The following is an 18,032-nucleotide window of genomic DNA, read 5'->3' on the forward strand; positions in this document are numbered from 1 at the left end:
CTGGGATAAGAGAGAAATAAAAACAAGAACCTGCTCAGGAAGATGCTTCTTACAGTTCAGGAGTTTCATGAACATTTCTGAGAGAATTAAGCTTTTAACAGCTCAAACCACATTTTGTATCTATAGAGATTTATCTGTACACCCAAAAGATCCAGGGAGATTTCAATGCAGTGGGAAGGAAGGGGTGGATTGCTTTACTGGCTACGATAAAGGATCTACGGACTTTAGTCCAAACTACAATCAGACTAGGTCACTAAGGCACTTATGGGCTAATTGAAAATGGAGTTTAATATAATGTACCTTTCCTCCAGTACAGGGTACCTTGTACACAGTACATGATAAGCAAAGAAGGAAAAATGGGAAATGACATGTAAGTATTGCAAGATCTTGCAAAATAAATGTCCATCATAATATAATTTTTAAAAATTGGGAGTCTTTTTTGTTGTAGAACTCCACAGTAATGTTCAAAACAGAGTTCTTAGTGTTTAACGTGTTCACTTAAAAGAAAGCCCTACGAGCCAAAAAAAGGAAAAAAAGAGTAGCAATGATCTCTCATTGTGGATTTGTTTGACTTTAATGACAGACGTTGAGTTTTCCCTAAGGGGTTGGACATCATATTACTTTTAGCCAGAATTGATCTTTGACAGCTATTTCTAATTTTAGACTGGCCTTTTGGCTGTTAAGCTAAAATTCAGTCCTAGGCAGAGTCAACTCAAGCATATACATCACTCATATACGACTCAATTAAGCCTTCAAAAGAGAGTTTACACAGGATTTACACAGCGCACAGTCCTTGTGCTGACCTGTTGCAGGAGGGGAGGAGGGAGGAGCCGAGCAGCTAGGTTTCACTGTGCATGTTCGGACAATTTTATATAAACCTCATGCAATCTGTTAAAATACACTCACCCAGTTCTTCCTCTTCTTTTTCTTTGAATCACTCTCTATGTTGCTTCCCACACTGGAGTGACTGGTAGCACTGTTAATACTGGAGACGCTATCTGAAGAGTGCTGCCTTCGGATCCGCAGGTCTGCGGGTTGTTGAGCGGCTCCAGGTCCTGAATACGAATGGAGGCAGTGCCAAAATTATGTAAGAAATTTGATATAAGTGCAAATTACTGGGATAAATAAGAGAAGCGAGAGAAGGCCGGACTGCATTCCGACTTTATATTGGAAATTACTGAAAACACCACAGGAAATAAAGCCAAGTGCCTGACAGCTCTGGAACAGGGATCTCCGCTCCCTGCTGCTTCACATCAGTGTTTAGATGGGTGAATTATGAAATGCTTATAGGAAATTCAGGAAGCTAATGCTGAAGGTGGAAAAGCGTTGTTAAAATACCTTCCCATGCACCTAACACATCCATTTACTTCTGTAGAACTGACTGCACTAGTTACACACATACCCATTTCACCTCCCCACATGACACCAAAACAAGGACCTAGAGCATGGTCATGAGACAAAGCTGATCCATGATGGTATCACCATCAGGTATCACCAAGAGGTATAAAATCCCATGAGCACTGCACAATCACTAAAGGTAGTGTTTGCTTCTCACCTTTGCAGTTGAGCTCAGGTGTGTTGATGACTCCATTGATGGCAGCCTGGGCAGCAGCATTTTGCTTCTTCAGTAGTTCGATAGTCTTCCTTAACTCGTTCAGTTCCGAGTCCTTGAAAAAGAAAAAAACCCCCTTGATATGTTGGAAAATGCAGATGGTATCTAACTGCTCCAAAGAAGCCACATTTCAGTCTAAGCATTGGTAGTTGATAGAGAATTTATGGAACATACAGGTACAGGGACATGAAAATGAGCTTTGGTATACCTGGGGAAGCACACTCTCTCAAGAGGCTGCAAAATAGCTTAGTTGTTATTATACAAAAAAAATGTACGTGCTCTGTAATACAGAAATAACGTATATTTGAGTATACTGGCCAAAACCCCAATGTTGCCTGCCTTGCAAGGATGTTTCTTGGTGTTCCCCTTGAACATGCACAGGCGTGGATGCATCGGGAAGAAATTCATTATAAAAACAAGCAATACTGAAGACTTGTGTCCAAAGCAACAATTTATAACCTGATCAGTCACCACAACATCCTAGTGAGGAAAATGAGTATTTTATACAATATTTTTATTACATTTTACACCATCACCACAATTGACGAAACTAAGGCAAATGGTGTATATGATCCCCCCACCCCAGCTACAGAAGGAGCAGGAGCAACAATGCTGGAAACAGAAGTTAAGACTTCCCCAAATACTTTTCAAGCTTGCCTTTTGTTCCGCTGTCATTGTCAGGCTCTGCAGTCTGATTGTCATGTTCCCCAGGCTCTGCTCAAATGCTGCCACCAGGTGAGCCTGAAAGTTAAACCGTACAGGAATAGTTTGTTATCTCCCCGCAAAACAAGAATGTTTCTGCGGGTATTTAAATGGACCACCTTCTGCATGACATTGCTTGTTGCGTAAATGAGACGGAGAAAATAACACTGATTAGATAAGGTCAAACGAGTAGAGCATATGTTGAGAAAATGTTTGCAAACAAATTACCGGGAACAATTTAATTGTGGAAAATCAGAAATGCCAAAGGTAGCAGACCAATTCCAGAATTTTTAGAAAATGACAGCACTTGCAGGTATGGCTACACTAGCAGCACACTATGAAGTGATGCAGTTGTAGGCTATAAACCTTGCCTTGCTCAGCAGCAGCTGCTACCAAACGCTTTAGAAAACAGATGTAGGAGTAACGCTGTGACCTGGCACAGCAGTAGGGCATTTCCTGAAGGTGGCTCCTAGGGCAGCTGCTCCAGCCACTTCTTTGATACCATGATTTCAATATCCAGGACAGTTATCTCAGACATACTCTAACAAAGCAGCAAAGTGGGATTTATTCCTGGTTTGGAATTCTCATTTATTCTGTAAAACATGCAATCCTACACCCAGAATACATCTGAGAACAAAACCACCTCCTGGGTCCCTAGGAGTTAAGGTCCTTTGAAGAGCCACATCTCAAGCTAATCCAGTTCGTGTACTTTTCTCAGGTGTTTAAAGCTGCTTAGATTTTGTAATAGATGGAAAACACATTTTACCACTTTGTTGAAGCAGAAAGACACACTAGATTCAATTTTTTTTTTTTTAACATCTCACAGATTAAGTAACAGACGCTTTTAAGGGATGCTTAAGGGAATACACCTTGTCACCTGAAAGCATTCCTGATACCAAAAAGGCAAGGAAGGATATCCTTGGCTATCTAGCCACGTCCCCAGGCTATTGCAAGCAATGACATGTAAAGACCTCCTATCACAAAACATAGAGAGGTCCCAAACATATCCTGCTGTTCATTTGTGAAACCAGACTCAATCTTTGACTTTTTATGTGGGCCATTATTAACACATAAAAGGTTACTTAGTGATAGTTTTCAGACACTCTCAAGTAGTTAACTCTTGCCACAGAGCTTTTCACAAAAAGTGTAGATCTTTTTCCAGAGAGTACCAAAAACCCCAAAACGTCACTCCTAAGTTTTAGGAGGATACCCTAAAAAGTAAAATAAAATAGTAAACAGTAAATAAAATATAAAGCAAGTTTTTAGATAGAGGAAGGCCAGGCAAAAACTTCCCTCCAACTAGATCACTATTTTCCCTGTGGATATTTAAGGCAAGACAACCCTGGAAGTCACAGAGGTGGAGATTCTCACTGTGCTTCCCCGCGGGAGAACTCTGAAAGCCCAGTCGGTCACTTCAGTCCACACACGCCTCCTCTGCAGAGAGGGATGAGGATGCAGCACTGTACCCAGCCTGCCAGATGCTTTATCAGCTGATACACCTGCACCTAAACTCAAAGACTTCTCCAATATTTGAGCGCATCTTGCTTGCAACCAAGGTCCGTGTGCTAAGTATCACCCAAAACTTCCTGGTGCTTGGCCAGTTACCCTTTCTTCTTTTCACACGAAGCACTGAGGACCCAGTGTCGATTATATTAAGGACATCAGCTAAGAATTGAAATGACTGAGAAGTAAAAGGAAGGAAAAGTAGATTGAGAAGACGGAAAGAAAACTTGATAAAAGGGTACTAGGTTTCTAGTGCGTTGATATGGCATTGTTTTATAGATATACATGTATATCTATTTATAGATATGTGTACATCTATTTATAGATATAGATCATTTATACATCTATATGCAGTTGCATATGCAACTGAACACAGGCAGAGGTCAAAATATATTTGTCTCATCAGCCGTAATAATCTACACTAACCATAGTAAATATTTTATTTCTCTGTTAAAAATAATTCTATACACACAATGACAAGTAAAATTTTGCAATAACTTTCAAAGTGGAAAAGGCCATTCTCTCACCTAAATGCATACAGAATAGCAAAACCATTCACAGAGCTAATCCAGGCTTATTCATCATCAGCACACAACTGACTCCTCCTAAATAAGCGTTCTCATGTTCGCAGTGAAAACAAACATGAGTGGTACAATAACACAGGGATGTGCATCCCTCATTCCCACCAGCCCCTATGAAAGTAAGCAGAGCTGAGGCTGTGAGAAAATAGGAAAAAGTAATTTAAATCCTCACACTACACACGTTTGAAAATCTAAATATTTATTTTAAAAACACAGACTGCAAAGTTTCTGCAGGGGAGGATGAACAGGGAATAACAAAGCTGATGCTCAGGAATCCTCAACAATACTTTGCAAAATCAAAAACTAAATGGGCAAGCAGGACCACATGGATTAATAATGGGATACAAACCCTTAATTCTCTGACCTGAACCTTAACAAAAAGTTGCTTTTTCAAAACCAGATCAGGTACCTTTAAATTATTCCTCTCTGGAAACTGCTCAGTGAGCTATGGAAAGTGGTTACCTTCCCTTCCAGTTGGAGGAAAACCTTTTCAAAATTCAAACTCCTGATGGCCTGCAGAAGCACTAAAAGCTGCAGTGTGTACACAAGAAAATTCAGGAAAATATTAATAAATTAAACAGATGAATTCAAATTGCCTAAGTTAAAAGCATTAAAAAAAAATCCTGTGTAAAGGAAATGTCCATAAAGCAGTGTCTTAACAAACAGCATTTATTAGCCCTAACTTTTTTGGCAACAGATCTGGCCATCTACATGGAAAAAGAGTATGTTCTGTGAAAAGAGGTGGCTAGAGAGTGAAATATATTGCTAAGACAGTTATAGCAACATTTTTGCAGCAGACTGTACCTGATTTACGGACAAATAAGAGGCAGGTAAAAGTTTAAACCACATGAATTAAAAAACACCCAAAATTTTAGCAAAGTGAATAAAACAAAATTGGAATATTATCAAAATAAATGATGCTAACCTTTTTTTTTTTTTGGGGGGGGGAGGCACCCAAACAGCAACTACAAAGAAAACCCAAACGACCCCAAACAAACAAAATCTTACAGCAGCAGCACCTGTTAAAAGCTATTCCCTGCAAAGACAGTTGTAGTAACCACACACAAATTCTCGGGCAAATTAACGGCAGCTGGGGCAGGCACACAGCAGCCTGTGCTACTCACTGCTCTTGGAGACAGGCTACTACCTCCTGCGTTGAGTAGCAGCCTACTGAATCCAAACACTGTGTGAAGAAGAATGCAACAAAACTAAGGCAAGGCTAGGTGAGTTGCATAGCTGACGAGCTCTTTGTTGAAGGACACAAGCTGGGTTATTTAGCAACATGGAAAAAAATGTATGCAAGAGAATCTGGTTCTTACTTTCTCACATGTAAGAGAAGCTTCTGGATGAAAACCGACTCATGTATCCCATCCTCTTTGTATTTGGAAGGCAAACATAAGATTTAATTTTTGGAATATTTAAAAAATATTTTCTTTTCCTCTTGGGAAAGTGACTGAGTGGTTACATGCAGTCAAAGCCCTTTTATTTCACTCCTCTATTAACTGCGCTCTTGGTTTTCCTTTTCCATTTCGCAAGCTGGATGAAGCACTGCAATGCCTGCAGTGAACACCACAGCAGATCTCTCCCTGAATCCTTCTTGTGATAGGTGTAACTGCTCAGATGAAAGCTGTGCTCTACTGTGCCAAGTGTCCTATTCCACCTATTCACACAGCTGATGGACAGGAATGTCCTCTTCAGTAGCATGTGTTCTGGTGTTTATTCATTCCCACAAACTAGGATGTCGGTATGATCCAATCTGATGACTATTCGCCTGTAGCTTATTTACTCTAGAATTACTTATTTTTCTAGCAAGCTTGTTTTGCAGTTTTCTGCTATCTGTGACTTCAGCGCAGAACACACAAATAAACTCGCTCAGGGTCACACACAGTGTTGCCTCAACACCTCCTGGCTTTACAATCTTTTTTTGACAAGTGCTTTACATTACTTACTTATCAAATTCCTCAGAGGAAACAAGTAGAAGTATTGCCCACACTGATAAAAATCAGCTATGTCCACTCTGTCACTGTAAATAAGTTCTCAGAAACGCTTTATGCCACTGTCACCTATCATGCCATTAGCCCACATCTTTATGCAATAGCGAAGTATAATGCATTTCAACCCACATTTCCACCAGTTTTTACTCCTACCAGTTACAACCTTCATCTGTATCTCAACCCACCCAAACGACAAAACAAGCCACTATAAAAGTCCCACATGCATGTAGTTATTTTTTCAAGCACACAGGTAATGTGAACCAAATGTTAAGACACATGAAATCTTTTGGCCACTTTGCAAAACTGGGGTGGCAGTCGGCGCATTAAATACATTCCCCGTTAGCGTTTGCTCTCCAAGTTGTACTCACATTGGCAGTCAACTGAGTTGTCAGAGCTGACACTTTTTCTTGGGATGCATCCAACTCTCTTCGTAGCTTGCGAATCTATATATTTTAAGAGAGCACTTTACTGCACCGTAACACAGAGAAATAAAATAGCAAGACACGAAATGAAGAGGTGTCTTGACAGAACGTTTATGCCTGTCAAACACGATGTGCTCTTACCTCTGACTGGCACTTCTCTTCAGGCTATAAAAGGAAAACAGAGGAAAATATCAGTGTATTACAACATAACATGCCTGACAAATTCATCAAATTTATCAATTGTGGGTTTTTTGCTTCAAAAATTTTAATGTGAATTTCTTATTTTGGATTCCCACATCCATAGTCAATCTAAGATAATCTGATTTATTTACTCTTCAGGAAAAAACAAACAGGCTGCTTGTACGGTACTTCTTCCTGCAGGAAGGGATTTGGGCTCTGCTTCCCAGCATGATGACCAGTGCACCTCTGAGTCTGAGCTGTGGAAGGGTGAAGTCCTGGCTCCGAGCATGAGGCTCTGAAGAGCCAGGACTGTCACAGAACATGGCTGATCCTAGGCAATTCCCTTCCTCCCGTGCTCAGCTCTCCATGGGATGGGGATCACGTTTTTGCATTCCAAAGTGATGTGGGGAAAAAAAAAAATCAGTCCTAGTTGGGTGCTGCCTTGGGATGGTGGTGATGAAAAACTGAGGACACACAACTAGTTTTATGAGGATGCAAAGTGGATGTACTGACCGTCCATTGCGGTCTGCATGATAAAATTGTGGCTACTATGGCTTGTTCCTAACCAAAGTTATCAGCTAAAGAGAAGTCTATAGCAGGAAGTTACACACTCCACTGTCCTTACGTAAACATGTCCACTACCAGCCACCATGAAAATTATACCCATCAAACCACACCATTAAGAGCCGCTGGTGCTCGGGCAGCAAGCATGTAAACCAGAAGCTTAGGGAGCAGCTGCTGAGTACTCTCCCTGTGGCTCTCACGGCTAGAAACAACAGTCCGGAGGAATAGGTCTGTTTTCCATCCTTCCAATACACTATCTGTTTTGGCTGCATATGGACCTTGCTTGAGGCAAGGACAATAATAAAAGGCAGTGTTTTCAATTTATTATCAAGGTCTTAAGGCCATGTTACACATGTAGCTTCCTAACAGTGAAACATGTATGTGAAATAACACTTAATAACACTACGCTGGCTTGACAGACTTCATAGACAGTTATATGTGATCTTCCAAGAGCAAGTTCTTCCACGTAGTCTTGTAACACACATGATTGTTACAGCTGTGGATGCGTGGCAAGTGTGGAGCTGCATCATACTTGCCTAGGAATTTGAAATTTAAGATCCTTCTTAATCATCATGTCTTTAAGAAGTAATTACTATCCACTGGTTTTTAAAAGGGTTGTGCTTTAAGAAACCCCCAAAACTGTGATCGTAGCATGCCAGGAATATATGAGCCACCTGTAGTCTGGCTAGCTTGGATATTAACAGCAGTGAAGACATCGGGAATTAACCATCAGTGCCAAATACTTCTGTATGGTCTTTTGTGGCCTGGAACCTGCACTGAACACCCCAACGACCTAGAGAAGAGCTAGGCAAGACAGGGTCTGCATGTTGCAGCCTCACCTCCCCGTTGTAACGCAGGTATAGTTTTAACTTACAAGGTCTTCCACAGTATGTGTTTTAAATGGAAAATTCTTTGCGAGACTATTAGAATAAGCAAATGCAACACACATTTAAAAACCCTGTATTTTCAAACTCCAGTAAGCCTTATCTTAGGACCAGATAACCTAAATGAATACTTTTGGAGAAAATATTACTGGCATAGCGAACAAATAGTTTCTTTAAAATTATTTAAATCTGTGCATTAAGAACTTAAACTTCTTTAATAGCAAATCTTTAATACAAGGCTGGAATGACTTTATTCAGCAGATTTTGGGTGCTTTAGGTAGTGAAGTTCAAACCTCCTCAGATTTACTGAGGTCTATTGTAGCAAAACTTATTTAGCATAGTTGTAAAATACTGACTCAAAAAACAAATTGCTGCTTTTAGGCCATAAACATCTGTGTTTAATGAGGATACTGCTAAATATCCAGAGGTATCTTTATGAATATAAATGTTTCTTTCGTAGCTAGCTTTCAGAACACAATCAAGTGAAAACAACTCCCCCCCCCCCCCCCCCCCCGCCGACGCAAAAATAATTAGCACAATAAGACCTGCCAATTCAATCATTTTGATTAGTAAGCCCAAGTTGTTCATGTCATTATACTCACTGTCGAATAAATAGATGACGTACTGGACACCAAAGAGAGAGAAGAACCATGCACTAAAGGGAAGAAAATAAACAGACTGAATATAGATACAGTAACCACATAGTGTAATCATCGCAGACCATCTACTGCCAACTGCCAGCCTACTGAAGAAATACTTTCACAAATTTCATCATCCATCATAAACTTAATTATATTATTGCACCAATAATGTACAGTTTGAAGAACACATGGCCAGGCAATACAGTCCATAGACTTTGATTTGGTAAAGCTGTTCTAACAATTTAATAATACTTTTTCAGGGGGAATAAGGTGTGGTCAAGAACATTCTGATGAAGGTTTGTTCAGAAATAAATATTTCTCTGGGCAGCTTATTTTAAGACTCTTGCAAAAAGGACTTACTGGGGATAAAAAAAAGCAACAAATTAACTGAAATCCAGGAGAGATTACAAAAGCAAATCTATTGCTTCATCTTCAGTTTTAGATGAGACTGGGGAGGGGTGGTGGTATTTTCCTTAAGCAGCAGACCACGATGGAGATTTCCTGAGAAGACCATGATACCTAGCTCCGGTACGTAACCAGATGCTCCAGGCGAAGTGGAGCACCCAGGGCAGAAACCACTGTCTGATTCCAGGGCTCTGAATTGTCCTCTGAACGCAGCTGTATCTTCCTTCTGCTGACTACAAGGGAGTTGTACTGGGGGCGTCGATGAGCTGAACATTCCCTACCCCTGCAGGGATTTTTGGTCTTTCTTTAAAGCACCGACATTTCTTTAACGAGCCACAGTTTGTTCTCCCACAGAAAAATTACTGGAGTAAAAACATGGCTACAAAACCTTTTCTGGAAAAGAATGTATTTCAGACAGTTTTTGCATTTAAATATACATTCAGTAAAAGATACACATATATGTTGATTCGCAAGGTTGTTACCATCACCCCAACGTTAGGATTTACATATAGCATAATTTTACTCTTTATTATGCTATTAAAAAGACTACCTGAAGCTATTCTTTCTGTTACTGAAACATGCAAAATTACCTTTCCTTTATTTTTATTTTTAGAAACTAAAAGCATTTAACTGAAACTTTCATTCAAACTTCAGGTAACTTGATACTAATCATATGAAATTGTGTTAAATCACTTTTTCTTTCATCTAAATCCTCTAGCCAAAAGAAAAATAAGTTTAGAAAAGCTGCCATTTTGCTCTAATTACCTACTGGAGTTCTACATTCATAATAAATGGGCTTTGCTTTCCCATTGACATTATATCCTAAGGCAAGGCTGGAAAGAGAAGTAAACAAAGTCTAAGTTGGCTTCTGGAGGAATTTAAGACAATTTTAAAAACCCACAAGAAAGTAAAAAAAAGAACCAAAACCAAAACTCACACCCATTTGCTTTTTCTGGTTAATCATATTTTCAATTAAAATGATCTTTATAGTTAGATGTTAAGGGCTGTACTGCATTAAGAACACAAAAATAACCAGTGTGAGTCAGACCCAGGGTCTGTCTAATCAAGTGCTCCATCTCTGGCCGCAATGGCAATGCATGTTTAGGGAAAAGAATGCAGGGAGGAGGCAGATAGCCAGTGATTTCTCCCCAGGTACACCTTTGCATCTTCTGGGAATCAGCAGAGATGGAAATTCCTGAGATGGAAACTGCAGTCGGACCATTATTTTCCATGGTCCCTGTGACCTATCTACCATTAACTTGCTTAAGTACTCCTGAATCCACCGAGATGTTTTTGTCTGCAACAAAAAACACTTCTTCTGTTTAGAAATTCAATTCTTTGTGGTTGTTTTAGACCTGCTGCTGAACCAGTCAATAAGTTCATTGAGTGCCTCCACGTCCCTGTGATACGAAAAGTAATGGAGAATGATATTCTTTATAAGGCACTAAATTATCTATTATCACCTCCCTTCAGACATCATTTCTCCAAGCTGAAGATTCCTGATCTATTTTAACTCTCTTCATACCATAGATGTTAGAGGCACTTAAGAACTCCTTGTCACTTTTCTTTTTACCTGCATTTTACCCTTAAAATCACATTTTTAAAGATGGAAAGCCCAAAGCGCAGGCAATATTGCACAAGGCCATCCATGAGCTCATACAGAGTATAATATTGTGTTCTGGTTTGCATCCCTATAGTCCTCCTTTGTGCAGTTTTTACTAATAGAGATGTATTCAAGAAAGCAACCATACCAACTGGCCAGAGAAGAAACAGATCTCCTCCAAACGGATTGGGACACAGGCATTTCAGAATTTGCATCAGCTGAGATTTTTAAGATCTCATCGGGACTTTAAAGGAGGAAAGATGACCCAAAATGAAAAAAGAGCACATAACCCTGGGAATCCCACTCCTGCCTCGTAAAACGTCACTACTGCATCATTTGAATGTCTGTTTGACATTTCTAGTTTCAAGGACAACTAAGGAGTTAATATTTTTGCACAATTTCTTTTTAAAGTATCTGCAGATGGCTACTTTAAGGCTATTTAATTAGGAGCCTGAAGGCAGTTATGCTCTTGATGTGATTCCTGGCTTTTTGCAGTTAACATGCATCTGCACGCAGGCTACAAACCCAAATTGTTTTGGAGCTGTTATTTTACAGCACTATAAATGCATATGCAAGCATGCATCACTTTTAATGTTAGCAAAGAAACGATCTAGCCGTGATCAGCTGTCCAAAGAGCAGAAAGAACAACAGGTATTGCAGTCAGTAGGACAAAAAGGAATAAAAATTTATACCTCTGTGACAATGAATTTAGTTCCTTTCTCTGTAGGAGGTGGAAGTACCAGGACGGAGCCAGCGGCAGCACAGCCCCTGGGGAAGGCTGGTGTCCAGGGAAGCAGGGAAACGGGGTAGCCAAGACACCACTTAGGCTGCCTTTTTCCCCTGAAGTTCTGGGTAGTTTGGAGGCTGCTCCTGCTGGCATCTCTGCAGTCCTGAAACCCTTCCTATCCAAAGAGTTACGTACTCAAGGCTGATTAACGTCCTGACCTACATGCTGTGCTGTGCGAGAGAGTGACTGTACTTCACACTCTGGAGACAAAAGCCAAAAAGGCTTTTAAGACTAAATCCTGGCCCTGCTGAAGTTAATGACAATAAAATGTCTTGTAATTTTATGTGCTAATAAATAATTAAGTATATCGGTAAGTTTTATTTAAGACCTGGATTTATGCTTCATTGACACCGGCTGATTGTATAAAATCAATTTGTTCATTAACCACAAATTTAATTTCTATCATACTTTCTGATCTATTCTCTCAAGGTGAAGGTGAATGACGTATTCATACTTTTTGATCTATTCTCTCATTCTGCGAAGGTGAATTAGATCCACAGGTTTGAAAGCACAGGACACCGTACATGCCATATCCAGAACCGCCTGCTTACTTGCAACTTGTGATTCCCTGAGAAACACACAGGAGCAGGCTAGCACTGCCTTCTGTATGGCCGGAGAAATGTCAGAAGACCTTTAACCCAAAGACAGAAATAGAGAGACTGCACCTAAACACTCACCCCATCTGATAAAATATTATTATTCTTTTAGGTGCCAAAAAGTTTACGAAAATCTGAAAGGGACTTCTTCAGCATGTCTGCTGTAGGGTTGAATTCCCTCCTCATTTACAAAAGTGATCTTTTTCCACTGCTTTCAAGTCCATAACTTGGTAGAGTTTTCTTGGACGTATTTTTTTTTTGTTGTTAAATGAATGAAAAGCACGTTCTAGAACACTTCACCTAACTCTTCCCTTTTCCTTTTCTTTTTTCTAAATGGTTCATCCGCAAACACGTAATACTTACTTAATATTCTTCCAAACTAGCCTCTCTCCTGGACAAGAATTTCTGAATTATAAGAGATATTTTAACCTCAAACATGCCAAAACGGATTTGCTGCAACAGTAAGCACACTTAATGGACTAAGGCTACAATTTTTGAGGAAGTCTTCAATAAAGCCTGGGTAAGTTTTCCTGTAGTAGCTCTTTCAGTAAATCTAATGGTAACACACATACAGCAGTTTTAACTCCTTCACAGATTATATTCAGGAACTCTTACTGCAGGACTGTTCATCTCAGAACGAAATTCGACTAAGTATCAGGCAGCCTTGGACTGTTCATGACCATCTTGCTTTCTGAGAGCACGGCACAAACAAAGGTTAATTCCTGCAATGACCTGGTTTTCAGCCCTACGTCATTCTTCTAATAATTTTCAACCCCTAATGAAGATCCTCAGCCTTGGGCCTCTTTTAGAGGGAATTTAGACTCCCTCAGGTAGTCTCCTGTAAACAGGACAACAGTCCTATTCAAGGAAACACTTTAATATAACTCTAAGCATGAACTGGAGTCATTTTGAGATCACTAAATTTGAAGGACAGGATATGTCTATATCATTTCAGTGATGGTCTAGGTACAACACTTAACATGTTTTCCTCTGTCTGGCCAGAAGGATCACTGAATGAATATCATCAGACCAGCAATGGCTAGGACTAAAGTTTTATCTAACACTGAGAGCTCCACACAGAGAGAACTGCTCTGAAATGACGCCTATGCTGGACTGAAAAGCAGCAAATTTATATTTGGCTTATATGAGAATGATCATTTTCAGCACCATCAAACACTTTACTGACCTTCTTCAAAGCCATCACGGAAAGAGCCAGACCGGCTCATTGTTCTGCTTTTCTCATCCAGGGACATCGAGCTGTTCCTGAAGCGCGTATCACTATAGGGGTCATAAGGGCCATCTGCATTGGAAAGGCTGTGGGTCCGTAGCATGGTTGGATTGGACAAGCTCATCTGGGCGGCAGTGGTTGGGCTTGCTATAAAGTGAAAAATAAACACCAGTTTATTTGTGCGACCACAAATTTTCATACCTAATTTTTGTGCAACTACCAAAAAAATTTTTTTTTTCCTAAGACACTAATTTTTATGTCATTCTCTCCAGGCTTCATTATTTTTCTAAAGTCAATGAATTCAAATAAGATGTATGCACTTCGAGGTAGTGAATAAGAAAACTCAAGTAAACAAGGACGTTTTAAACACTGGATGATACGCTTATGCTTCTAGAGGCAAGCTAGTCAACTCACTAACACCTTGTAGGCATGAACTAATTAATCCTCACTTAATTTGGAACAGTCCTTCCTCAAAAAGGACTAAAACGCCTGAAGGAATTTAAACTACTACTTCACCTGTTTAGAACAAGCCTTGAACTATCTCCTTCACAGCCTTCGGGGTCTCAGAAAATGACATTTTTCTACGCATTTAAGTCACATATTTTAAGAGCTTTAGTTTCCTAATAGTTGTATATTTAAGAATTGTTCCTCTCCACTATGAGGTCCTAAGAATTACAAAATATCAATTTTGCCTCAAAAGCCAATAATCTCCCAGCTGGAGTTTAGAGTACAAAACATCCGCTCTGGTTTCACATTTTTTTAAAGAACTTTTGTGCTAAAATTATACCTGCTATTTACTAAGAAATAGTTGGTTTGTGGATAAAAGAGAACAACAAAATTGCTGTTCAACTGGCAGGTCCCTCTTGGTGTGGTGTCATTGCCTGTTTCCATATACACCATCAACTGACACAGACCATTGTAGAAAATACAATAATTCAGTTGAAAGGTGCTTAACTTTCATATTAACATTTGCTATTAAATTAAATGCAGTGACTTCTCTTGAATCCAGTATCTCTAAGCTCTTTTCTTAAGAACACAGAAAAATATCTTCTTTTTGTTAATTGCTTGCGACCAAATAGCTTTTGAAGCTTATTAAATCATAGAATCACAGAATCATAGAATTGTTAAGGTTGGAAAAGACCCTTAAGACCATCGAGCCCAACCACTAACCCATCACTGCCAAGTCCACCACTAAACCATATCCTCAAGCACCACGTCTACCCTTCTTTTAAATACCTCCAGGGATGGAGACTCCACCACCTCCCTGGGAAGCCTGGTCCAATGTTTGTAAATAATCTTCAATATTCTCCATGAAAAGTTAACTTTCTGGGCCTAAGACTACACCTTTTTTTTCCTCCTTTTTGACCATTATGGTACTTCATGAACTTTCATGACAGTTTGCTACCTGTCGGCAATGTAGTTACACTGTGCGCACGTTCAGCTGAAATTTTGTTAAGTGTCGGTTTATTAAAAGCTGTTCATTTAACCCTCCTCAGCTCACTCAAAGAAAGGCTCTAAAATGTCACTGCTGCAACTCAAAACTCCACTAGAAATAATGACCGCATAAAGCTGCTGCAGATCCACGTAACACAAGAAGTTCACAAGCACAGGCTTAACTATTTTGTGTATTAGCTCTTTATTGTTCTAGGAGAAGAAGGAAGCGCTTCTGGAAGTCAAAAAGAAACCGAAAACATCTGTTCGACATAGTACTTTCCAAACGTCACTTAACTTAAAGACAATATACGTTCCGTTAGGATTGATTTACATACCTAAATAAATTGCAAAGGCAACTAAGTAATATTTAATCAGCACACCAGGCACAAGCACTAGTACCACTTTAAATTAGGTTATTTCAACTGCTGATAGGGTCAACTAAAATCTGCAATGCTTTGTGGATCCTGTCAATCAACTTTTACCGTTTCCTTCATTTACCTATACTTTCATCAATGTAATTAAATGAAGGAATGGCATTTTTTCTGATTTTTATATATTATTTCAGACTGAGCTTTATGCAATTTTCCAACAAGCCACCTGAGAAATACGTACAAAGATAAAATACCTTGAACTGATAAGACTGGCACATGTAGTAATATGCTTGGATTTTAAAGCACTATTACTAAACAGGTAGGCAACAGGATGTATTTTCAGAGAGTTACTGCATGTATGCCACCTTTGGGTGTAGGAGATAATAATGCTAATTAGTCAAGCTCATTTCAGTAAAAGTGCTTCCTGAGGTTGAATGTGGAACTTAGAGCTGCTCAAAGAAAATTATATTGTGTAATATGCTATTTTCAAGACACACAGTGTACTGATATGATTATTCAAGCAGATAATTACTCACCAAGCTGTGAAAAGTTAAATCTAGTTCCAGAGGGTGATGTTATACTGGATCCAGATGAAAACGGAGAATTGCCAGCAGTATCCTGGAGTCCTCCTGCTGAATGGGACCGCAGCCATTCTTTCGCCTCTTCTTGATTACGGAGTTGGGAGGATGGAGTATACCTGCAAAACCAAACAGTTTTTCCAAAGTGAACTTTGACATTTCTTTGAAATTAAAGAAAAAAACAACCATGAAACACCACAAGACGTGGGGAGGGAGGGAGAGAGGAAAAGAAAGATGGAAGAACTCTCATATGAAATGTAAGGATTCAAACGATATAAAACCAACGCAATTCTGAATTACGGAGCTGTTCCAAGCAGTTCTAAGCTGTTCCTAATTCATTCTGCTTCTGTTTGGGAGAAAAAAACCCAAATTTCCTTTCCTTCGGCTTCAGCAGTACCCAAACTAGTAGTAAGCAAAAAGCTACAGATAGAAGTTGTGTACTGTAGAATAAAATATAGTGTGTGTTACGTATGTATGATTGAAAAATAAAACCACAACTTGGAAATCCTTTCCTTTCCTTCGGTTATTCTGCCACTACCTTAATATTTTGGTGCATCACTAGGCTTAGCTGGCTTTTTGTCATATTACAACCAAATTCAAGTCACCTAAGCCATTACCAGATTTTTAAGCAAATTGTGACCCAGTAATTCATATTGCAGAGACACTAATACAAAGGTCTGTGGGAGATGTATCCCATTTCGTTCAAAACTAACAGCATTAAATCATCATAAAGGAGACTGTTTAGCCTTTTCTGAAGGCAAAGAAAAATAGCAGAAATGTTGTCTATGCCAACATCAATGGCAAAACACCCGCTGGCTTCAGCTTAAACGGTTTTAACTCTGCTTCTGTATATGCCTGAAGAATAGGTATGTTTCTGCAGGTGTTATGTGAAATACGTGACATGATACAGGTATCAGCAGAAAGAGCATCATGGAAACACTTTGCTGATGGATTTTAGTGTCCGTCTTATGCTACGCCATCTGCTTTTCAGAAATATTTATGAGTTACTAGCTCTCCTTCCAAAATCTAAACAGTTGAAGCCTATTATTAGTCAATATTATCTATTTAATTAGATACTCTCCAACTAAATACTCTACAGTAAGTTATCACTTATTAAGGCTGTTTTTAATCAAAGCGCTACAATAATTAACATTACAAAAACTCAAACTACTTTCAAAAAATACACTCATTCTTCTGTTTATGCCTCAACACTTAGACAACTGTCCCTGACTATCTGCATCGCTTAAACTTTGCACATATATCAGTTGATTAAGAAAGGGGCTTTTAACAGTCATTTTACTTTAACACACTAAGGAATTTTTTTTTTTCAGCGTTAATACCTACCTCTTCAGCACTCAAATGTTTCGATCTTGAAAGAGAGTCTATTTATTAGAGACATGCTTGAGAACTACACAAACGTTTTAAACAAAATGCCATTTTAAGAAAGGCTTTTAGCACTCGGCTTCATGGGACAAAGCTGCTGTGAAGAACAATGCGCATACACAGAATAAACTGCAGCTGAAATTTCAGGGCATCGATTCCGTGATCCTAGAAGCTGCATTAAGCAATTCTGAAGCTGCAGTTTGCTGAATTGTCTAAGATATCTCCCGTAAATTCCATAACACGTAAAACATTTAATTAATACACCTAACATTATCTTGCTAGAATTGCTTGTATCAATGGCAAAATCTTTTTCGGTGCAGTTTTTCATGTTATAAAAATCACAGATATATAAAATATATGGGAATACAATTGACAACAGTTCATTTAGGGTTTTTTTTGTTCTTTTCTAGAAGAAGTTATGTCTAAGAGCCCTATATATTTCAGTATTCTGAAGGAAATGTTTTTTTTTTTAAATGAGTATGTCCAATCTCATCCTAAATGGTTTGGCATGATATTGAAAATCTTTCCTATTTGTATATCAACACCAAGGTTCCCGGGGTGAAA

General features: G+C 39.1%; 1 protein-coding gene across 5 annotated transcripts in view; it reads right to left on the reverse strand.

Moving 5' to 3' along the window:
• Positions 1 to 18,032, reverse strand: part of NAV2 (neuron navigator 2) — a 236,413-nt gene that overhangs the window by 24,156 nt on the left and 194,225 nt on the right. For all 5 annotated transcript variants that reach the window (XM_064452868.1, XM_064452864.1, XM_064452865.1 and 2 more), the window contains 8 exons: positions 16,044 to 16,204; positions 13,661 to 13,849; positions 9,045 to 9,097; positions 6,956 to 6,979; positions 6,761 to 6,835; positions 2,270 to 2,353; positions 1,556 to 1,667; positions 907 to 1,055 (listed from right to left, as the gene is read on the reverse strand). In XM_064452868.1, coding sequence (XP_064308938.1) covers positions 907 to 1,055; positions 1,556 to 1,667; positions 2,270 to 2,353; positions 6,761 to 6,835; positions 6,956 to 6,979; positions 9,045 to 9,097; positions 13,661 to 13,849; positions 16,044 to 16,204 — 847 coding nt within the window. The remainder of the gene's footprint in view (positions 1 to 906; positions 1,056 to 1,555; positions 1,668 to 2,269; positions 2,354 to 6,760; positions 6,836 to 6,955; positions 6,980 to 9,044; positions 9,098 to 13,660; positions 13,850 to 16,043; positions 16,205 to 18,032) is intronic.

This window comes from Phalacrocorax carbo, chromosome 5 (genome assembly GCF_963921805.1).
Source record: "Phalacrocorax carbo chromosome 5, bPhaCar2.1, whole genome shotgun sequence".
Classification (NCBI taxonomy): domain Eukaryota; kingdom Metazoa; phylum Chordata; class Aves; order Suliformes; family Phalacrocoracidae; genus Phalacrocorax; species Phalacrocorax carbo.